We start from the raw sequence: 9,303 nt of genomic DNA on the forward strand, positions 1-9,303 counted from the left end.
GCACCCTATAACCTTTTTATAATGCACTACTTTTGACCAGGACCAATAGGGATCTGGTCAGAAGTAGTCCACCATGTAGGGAATATGTTGCCATTTGTGACACAAGCCTGTATGTCTGCCCACTGTCTGTCATGTTCAACATAATGCTAAAGATATCTTTATAGTCTTTGTGCGCTTGTAGAAGGTAAATGTACCATATGACTATAACTGTCTGCTAGCTAGACAGCTGTCTTAGTGCACACAGTTGCCCAAAATAATGGTCCTTTTTGCATTCAAACAACCTAACCCCCTGTTTCTTTGCATCAGAGAAGGGGCACTGTGTTGTAGTTCCAGTAGACTGAGGTTGTTTTTTTCAGAATGCTGTTTCTAAGGAGATCATCCCCACCAGTGAGTTCATCAACAGTAAGCTGACAGCCAAGGCCAACCGACAGCTGCAGGACCCTCTGGTCATCATGACCGGCAACATCCCCACCTGGCTCACAGAGCTCGGCAAGACCTGGTAACTACTTTTCAGCTCATAAACACCCACAAAAACCTGCCCTAGCGTTTCTTGAATATTTGACAGAGTATTCACTAACTAATGCAATGTCCTCAAACCGCATGTCTAGACCAAGGTTGGGGACAATTCCATTTCAATTCAGGGAGTAAACTGAGACTTCAATTTTCTATTCCAGGCCCAAGGTTAACCCCACATAAGCAACTGAATATATATATATACTTACTGCCCTGTTTATTAGGTACACCACCTCTTCCATGAAAATGGATCGCGCCTACACACAGGGAGTCACGTCGCCAACTATATAAAGCAGGCATCGAGGCATTCAGTTACTGTTTGATTGAACGTTAGGTCACTTTTTTTGCCCATTCTAAGTGAGTGTGGTATGATTGTCTGTGCCAGGTGCACCGGAACCAATATCTCAAACCCCGCACTCCTTGGCTTTTCACCCAAGACAGTGTCTAGGGTTTACCAAGAATGGTGCGATGAACAAAAAAACGTCCAGTTAATGGCTTTCCTTTCAGCGAAAACCGGACGGGAGGTCGAAGGCGAATGGCAAGAATCGTGCAAACAGGCAAGCCACAAGTGGACCAGTAGTGGTGCACACCTTGTTAATCCTTGTCACGGATGGGCTATTGTAGCAGACACCGGGTTTCACTCCAATCAGCTAAAAACAAGAATTGGCTCCAGTGGGTACGCGATCACCAACACTGGACAATTGAGTGGAAAAGCAGCCTGGAACATGAGAGCAAGTTCACTTTACTTGAGTGGCCTCAACCCAATAGAGCGTCTTTAGGATGAGATGGATCGGGCTGTTCGCATGAATGCACCGCCTTCCATTCTGCAGCAACTGCGGGATGCCATCGCACCAGGAAAGTTTCCTGACACCTTGTAGAATGGCCCACAGAATTCCGGCTGTTCTGGAGGCAAAGAAGGATCAGACCTGGTACTACACTGACTAAAAATATAAATGCAACATGCAACAATTTCAAAGTTTTTACTTAGTTACAGTTCATATAAGGAAATCAGTCAATTAAAAAAATATCATTAGGCCATAATCTATTGATTTCACATGATGGTATTACAGATCTGTTGGTCAGATACCTTTAAAGAAAAAAGGTAGTTGTGTGGATCAGAGAACCATCTGGTGTGACCATTTGCCTCATGCAGTGCGACATCTCCTTCACATAGAATTTCAGTCTGATTGTGAAATGTTGTCCCACTCTTCAATGGTTATGCGAAGTTGCTGGATATATTGTCAGGATTTGGAGCATGCCGTCATACACATCATTCCAGAGCATACCAAACATGCCCAATGGGTGACATGTCTGGTGAGTATGCAGGCCATTGAAGAACTGGGCCATTTTCATCTTCAAGGAAGTGTGTACAGATCCTTGCGACATGTGCATTAACTTCTCTAGGATAGGGGGCAGCATTTGGAATTTTGGATGAAAAGCATGCCCAATTTCAACTGCCTGCTACTCATCCCCAGAAGATAAGATATGCATATTGTTAGTAGATATGGATATAAAACACTCTGAAGTTTCTAAAACTGTTTGAATCATGTCTGTGAGCATAACAGAACTTATGTAGCAGGCGAAACCCAGAGGACAAACATTCAGGTTTTGTTTTTGAGTTCACCCTCTCTTCAATGAGGTTTCATTGGGATTCCAGATTTCAAAGGGACTTGCTTGCAGTTCCTACCGCTTCCACTGGATGTCACCAGTCTTTAGAAATTTGTTGAGGCTATTCCTTTTGTGTAATGAAGAAGTATGGCCATCTTCAACAAGTGTCACTTCATGTGTACTGTTTGATAGAGGTGCAAGACCAGAAAGCATGCTTGTTTGTCTTCCTGTATTGAACACAGATCATCCCGTCTTCAATTTGATCAATTATTTACTTTAAAAAATACCTGAAGTTGTATTACAAAAGTAGTTTGAAATGTTTTGGCAACGTTTACAGGTAACTTGAGATATTTTGTCGTCACGTTGCGCTAGTTGGAACCAGTGATTTTTCTGGATCAAACGCGCCATATAAATTGACATTTTGGATATATATGGAAGGAATTAATCAAACAAAAGGACCATTTGTGATGTTTATGGGACATATTGGAGTGCTGACAGAAGAAGCTCGTCAAAGGTAAGGCATGATTTATATATTTCTGCGTTGTGTTGCGCCTGCAGGGTTGAAATGTTTTCTCTTTTGTTTACTATGGTGCTATGCTCAGATAATAGCATTGTTTGCTTTTGCCAAAAAGCCTCTCTGAAATCTGACATGTTGTGAATCCAGCCAACGTGTAGCTTTAATTTGGTATCTTACATGTGTGATTTCATGAAAGTTTGATTTTTATAGGAAATAATTTGAATTTGGCGCTCTGCATTTGCTAGCGTCCCACGTATCCCAGAGAGGTTAACATGCTGAAACATGAGGTGATGTGGTGGGTAAATGGCACGACACTGGGCCTTGGGATCTCATCACAGTACCTCTGTATTCAAATTCCCATCGATAAAATTGTGTTCGTTGTCCGTAGCTTATGCCTGCCAGTATCAAAACCCCACTGCCACCATGGGGCACTGTTCCTAACATTGACATCGGCAAACTGCTTGCCCACACGACACCATACACGCTGTCTGCCATCTGCCTGGTACAGTTGAAACCGGGATTCATGCATGAAGCGCACTTCTAGCGTGCCAGGGGCCATCGAAGGTGAGCATATGCCCACTGAAGCTTGTTAAGACGCCGAACTGCAGTCAGGTCAAGATCCTGGTGAGCACGCAGATGAGTTTCTCTGAAACTGTTTCTGACAGTTTGTGCAAATAATTTGGTTATATAAACCCACAGTTTCATCAGCTGTCCGGATGGCTGGTCTGACGATCCTGCAGGTAAAGAATCCAAATGTGGAGGTCCTGGGCTGGTGTGGTTACACAGTCTTCCATTGTGAGGCCAGTTGGACGTACTGCCAAATTCTCTAAAAGGATGGAGGTTTACGGTAAAGAAATTCTGGCAAGAGCTCTGGTGGACAGTCCTCCAGTCAGCATGTCAATGCTCCTTCAACTTGACATCTGGTGTTGTGACAACAGCACATTTTAGTGGCCTTGTATTGTCCCCAGCACAAGGTGCACCTGTGTGCTGATCATGCTGTCTAATCAGCTTCTTGATATGTCACACCTGTCGGATGGATGGATTATGTCACGAACAGGGATGTGAACAAATGTGTTAACAATTTTTCTTGAAACATGGGACCAGCACTTAACATGATGCGTTTTATATTTTTGTTCAGTGTAGATGGGTGTACCTAATAAACTGTCCGGTGAGTACATAGATGCTTTGCATTTTGACCAACTATCATTGTTACTCCCTTCTCCCCAGTCCCTTCTTCTTCCCATTCGACACACGGCAGATGCTCTTCTATGTGACTGCTTTTGACCGCGACCGGGCCATGCAGCGCCTCCTTGACACCAATCCTGAGATCAACCAGTCAGATTCCCAGGACAGCCGTGTGGCGCCCCGCCTCGACAGAAAAAAGGTGTTGAATATTTTGGTGTAATGTCACCTAATCGACTCGATGTATGCCTTTCTGGAATTGGTTTAATAAGTGTAGCCAAGAGGAGTGAACATCACCAATTAAATATCCAGCCTGCTTTTTGTACTCTACTGACTCCTGTTTGTCTTTTCACTAACTCCTAATTTCTGCTCTTCCCCCTGTCTCTAGCGAACGATAAACCGTGAGGAGCTGCTGAAGCAGGCAGAGTCAGTGATGCAGGACCTCGGCAGCTCCAGAGCCATGCTGGAGATCCAGTATGAGAACGAGGTACAGTACACGCGTTCACACCCTAATTACAGAGCACTGTTCAATCACCTCCATTTTTAGTTTGTCCCTCTCATAAGGTACCACAGAACATGGAGTCATTTGGTGGGGTAGATTTTGAACATGAGCCTAGACTTATCTAGATAGAAGCTCCATCGCTCTCCTGCCTCTTTCTTTCTCGCTCTCCCTTACTCCCCCGGTCTCTGTCCTTCTGTCAGGTGGGCACAGGGCTGGGTCCCACCCTGGAGTTCTACGCCCTGGTCTCCCAGGAGCTGCAGAGGGCCGACCTCGGGCTGTGGAGGGGTGAGGAGGTCGCCCTGTCCAACCCAAAAGGTAACTTTCTACTCCAACCCTCTGGGGAATATATTTGTCTCTAAATAGGAGCTCCTAAAATAATTTTAGAAGTGATTTCTGCAACAAACAACAAAATGTAATTTGGACAGAAATATATGATTTATTTGAGATATAAAGGCTCTCCTACAGTTTTCCAAGATGTGCCTGGGTGGCAGCTGTTAAGTCACATGCGGAGATATGGGCTCCTAAAGAGGACGGATCATTGCTGAGTAGCTTGTCTTAGAGACCTACATTGGAACAACTCTTCCTCTCCCTAAATTTCCTCTTCTCCCAGGAAGCCAAGAAGGGACCAAGTACATGTTCAGCTCCAGAGGGCTGTTTGCCGTTCCCTTTGGCAGGACAACCAAACCGGCACACATCGCCAAAATCAAGATGAAGTTCCGCTTCCTGGGCAAGCTGATGGCCAAGGCTATAATGGACTTCAGACTGGTAAACAGTAACACTTTGTACCTCTGACCAGTGGACCAGTCTCTGTGTAGTCTACACTGCTAATGCTTCTAGACCTTCACTTTTAGTTGTTTTGGAGTGGATTTTACACTTACATTACTTGCCTTAAGCCCTGTTTGCCAGAATAAGGATGATTTGTATTTGGGTGATTTTGTATATTAATTTTTTCTGCGCTCCTACTTTAACTCCCCTCTTCTAAAGCCCTCCTACATGCTCTCACCTTTCAAGCAGAATTGTACACTTACCTGAACCTCTCAGTAGGGAGCCCTCTGCTGATCTAACACCTGTCTCCCTCCCAGCTGGACCTGCCCCTGGGGCTGCCCTTCTACAAGTGGATGCTGCGGCACGAGACGTCCATCAGCTCCCACGACCTGATCAACATCGACCCGGGCGTGGCCAAGTCCATCCAGCACCTGGAGGACATCATCCGCCAGAAGAGAAGGCTGGAGCAGGACCGCTCCCAAGTCAGTCCCCGATACACAACCTCCCCAGATGCAGCTAACCTCAGTCATTACAATTTGTCTTTGGTGATGAGAACTTGGATACTCTTATGGAGGTCTTTCTCAGAGATGGGGTTCATAGTGGTAGCTTTAGTAAGGCTTGATTTACACTCCAATAGACATCCGCTTAGTGGCTCTCCCCACGCACTGCGCAAAGGGTGCTGCAGTCCACACGTAAATGTAATGTGTGTCAGAATTTGCAGCTGTACTCAAGTGTCAGTGATGTTTTGCTAAGGAGAGTGCTTGGTGGAGTGTGAAACTGTTATGGCCCCTCCCTATCAGATTGATGATGCTTTTCATGTTACGTTCCCCATATTAATAAAAGGCCTGTTTCCTCCTAGACGAGGGAGACCCTGCAGCAGGCGCTGGAGAGTCTCAACATGAACGGCTGCTCTGTGGAGGATCTGGGCCTGGACTTTACCCTCCCCGGTTTCCCCAACATTGAGCTGAAGAAGGGAGGCAAGGACATCCCTGTCACCATCTACAATCTGGAGGAGTACCTCAGGGTGGGTAGCTTGTGCACACACACTTACTTAGACACACACATACATCGCTCCTACATAGACTCTCCACAAACCAGTGTCCACCTCCTTATGGAGCTGACCGTTGGTCCCATTCTCTCCACAGCTGGTGGTCTACTGGACGATGAACGAAGGTGTGTCCCGGCAGTTTGAATCTTTCAGGGAAGGGTTTGAGTCAGTCTTCCCCCTGCATCACTTGCAGTATTTCTACCCTGAAGAGGTGAGTACTGCTATCAATAATCCCAAAAGGCATTTATTTAGGTGTTTGGTTATCTTCAGGATGTCACGTTGCCAACCCCCTCTTTGCTCTTCCTTCCGCCTGTAGTTGGATCAGCTGCTTTGTGGCAGCAAGTCCGAGACCTGGGACGTCAAGACCCTGATGGAGTGCTGTCGTCCCGACCACGGCTACACGCATGACAGGTGAGTTACTCCACCGACCAGAGCTCTGACCAGACCTACACTTAGTGTCATGTTTAGGACTTGTCAGAGTGCAGTGGTTTGACGTTTTGTCTGTTTTTTTCCACAGTCGTGCTGTGAGGTTCCTGTTTGACGTGCTCAGCAGTTTCGATGCAGAGCAGCAGAGACTTTTCCTGCAATTTGTAACAGGAAGCCCAAGGCTGCCTGTTGGAGGTGAGTGGTCATGGATACATACTCACCATACACACTTAAAGATTTGTTGTGCTCCGAAGTTGAGTGGTCCCATTCTCCGATTTGAGAATTGAACAATCCCACACTTTGGGTGACATGTTTTCAGTGTGCAATGCACTTTAACTGATGCTGTAGTTATGTCGTACCCTCATGCACTTAGTAAATAAATGAATGTGACACTGCTCACTCTACTGGAAACCCACAAATGCACATGAAAATATCAGACCTCAAGTACAGAGAATAGGACAAGACAACAAACTATGTCGACAGACAAATCCAGCCATGGCAGTTTTGAGCTGATTCTGATCATGCCACCACTTTCTCGCCAGGTTTCCGTAGTCTGAACCCGCCGCTGACCATCGTGCGGAAGACATTTGAGTCGACGGAGAACCCGGACGACTTCCTGCCGTCGGTTATGACCTGTGTCAACTACCTGAAGCTGCCTGACTACTCCAGCATCGAGATAATGCGCAAGAAACTGTTGATTGCGGCCCGTGAGGGCCAGCAGTCCTTCCACCTGTCCTGATCTCGCAGTCTCTCCCATTCAAAATGCCTTCTACAGCAAACTGACGAAATCATGACTTCCTTTTTAGTTTTTCTTTTTGTAATCACCTACATCAAGGCCAAGTGTGTACAGCCTTCTTGTTAGAGAACACAGCTTGCAGAAATTAAAGAAGGACTTGAGTTATATATTTGCTGCCCCTGTCTCCTACAAAAAAGGCGTTAAATGACTCACAGAACAAAACAAAAAAATTATCAGTTGAGTAATGTTTAAAAAAAACAAGAAGGAAAAAAAAAACTTGAGTTACATTTTAAAATGCGTTGCTGTGTGATATTTAAAGGGATGTTTCCTTAGTGGTGAATGTCTGTGGTGGAGGTCCATAGAGCAAGCTAGGTTCACTTTAGCTCCAAAGATAATTTGTACAGAAAAAAATTCCAGACTGCTCATTCTACACATTTGATAGAATAGCTCTTTGTTCTCATGTCTCCTTTCCCCTTCAGTTTGTCTGTTTTCCATTCTGTTCTCCTGTATTATACGGCCCGGCCCCAGTTTGTTGCATTTTGGTTCTGCTTCCCCTCCTTTTGTGTGTGTTTGCGTATACATTTTTTGGAAATGAGAGTTGGAGTTGGTTGACTGCGGGTAGTGATGACAGCTTTTTTTGTTTTATAGAGATATATATATATATATATATCTTTTTTTTTTTTCCCAAGTTGAAATTGTGTTCTAGTCTATAATTACAAAGAGCTTCAGCTCAAACATGATAAGAGTTATCCAGTGTGTTGAATAAGTTAACTTACTTTTTGCTCTCACTTTGATAGTAGTAGTGTGTCTCAGATGGACGCTGAGGGAGTGCGCTCTGACAGACTGACTGGCTTAGGCCAAGCTCTGAGCCCCCCCCCCCCCCCCCCCCCCCCCCAATCCCTATTGTAGCTGAGCGCACCCATTTGGCTGGACTAATTTTATCGTTTCACGGCCAGATAGCATTTCAAGTTCATTTATGGAATAAGAGTTTATATGCAGTTTCATGCCCGGTTTGAGGTGGGGATGTCTGCTTCACCTTTTTTTAATTTTCAATTTCTTCTTGCTGTCTTTTTTTTGGACTGCTGGCTTGGAACAAACCTTGTTGTGCACCTGCAGTCTGTGGCCAGGGGAGGGCCCCACTCAATTCTCTCCTGGCCCAATCGTTCATGTGCTGGTTTCTAAGATCTGCAATAATTTACTGCATCAGGTTAATGTTTTTACCTGAACATAAAATAAAGTAACTGTTTGACTCATGTGTTCTCTTTATTTAATCCATCCTCCTGTTCTTCCTTTCATCCTTCATTCTGTGGATCTGACTGACAGAGTCTTGGAGGTGATCAATGGGGGTAGGAGTTGCTTGATTTAAAACATACCAAATTTATATTAACAGTTGATTACCACTGACCCTACCAATTCTATGTCATGGTTTATTAAGAGGAGCACTTGAAGGGTTGATGTTTCAGTGACTGGTGGACAAAGGTCTTGCGTATGAACTGAGTGTGTGTGTGTATAAATTAACTTGCACTGTAAAATGTACGTTTTTGAATTGTCCTCATTATAGGTAACTTCACTTATTTTGTATTTTTTTTTAGAACCATTAATGTTCTGAGGGACATGGAATTGGACATAACATAACTGAGATATACAGTATAATTTGGTGCTTTTTAAAAAACATTTTTTTTACACATGTACAAGTGTGTATTTATACGTGTGAATTGGAAATGTTTTTTTTTTTTGCATATCCCTACTCTTCCTGAGACCCTCATAGAGTAGGGTCACGGCCAGGGAGATGGCTAGGGGACAGGCGGAGAGGTGTCTTGAATGTCACCTCCAGAGGAATTTGTTTTCCTTTCCTACCCCAGCAGGGTGAGTCTAACCTCTTCCCTTACGAAATAAAGATTGCATTCAGAGTGCCGTGGAACTGCAGTACACTGTTGTATAAATAGTTCAAGTGCAGTATAACTGCAGTATGCTGCAAATACTGTACAAAATTTACTGCAGTAATT

At 44.6% G+C, this 9,303-nt stretch overlaps 1 protein-coding gene across 4 annotated transcripts in view; it reads left to right on the forward strand.

The window, feature by feature from the left end:
* Nucleotides 1-8,550, forward strand: part of LOC139385598 (E3 ubiquitin-protein ligase TRIP12-like) — a 45,522-nt gene extending 36,972 nt beyond the window's left edge. For all 4 annotated transcript variants that reach the window (XM_071130798.1, XM_071130802.1, XM_071130801.1 and 1 more), the window contains 11 exons: nt 357-499; nt 3,866-4,022; nt 4,209-4,307; nt 4,523-4,637; nt 4,933-5,087; nt 5,405-5,569; nt 5,947-6,111; nt 6,233-6,346; nt 6,452-6,546; nt 6,653-6,756; nt 7,104-8,550. In XM_071130798.1, coding sequence (XP_070986899.1) covers nt 357-499; nt 3,866-4,022; nt 4,209-4,307; nt 4,523-4,637; nt 4,933-5,087; nt 5,405-5,569; nt 5,947-6,111; nt 6,233-6,346; nt 6,452-6,546; nt 6,653-6,756; nt 7,104-7,300 — 1,509 coding nt within the window. In that variant the 3' untranslated portion in view covers nt 7,301-8,550. The remainder of the gene's footprint in view (nt 1-356; nt 500-3,865; nt 4,023-4,208; nt 4,308-4,522; nt 4,638-4,932; nt 5,088-5,404; nt 5,570-5,946; nt 6,112-6,232; nt 6,347-6,451; nt 6,547-6,652; nt 6,757-7,103) is intronic.
* The last annotated feature ends 753 nt before the right edge of the window (nt 8,551-9,303 follow it).

Source organism: Oncorhynchus clarkii, chromosome 27 (genome assembly GCF_045791955.1).
Source record: "Oncorhynchus clarkii lewisi isolate Uvic-CL-2024 chromosome 27, UVic_Ocla_1.0, whole genome shotgun sequence".
NCBI lineage: Eukaryota > Metazoa > Chordata > Actinopteri > Salmoniformes > Salmonidae > Oncorhynchus > Oncorhynchus clarkii.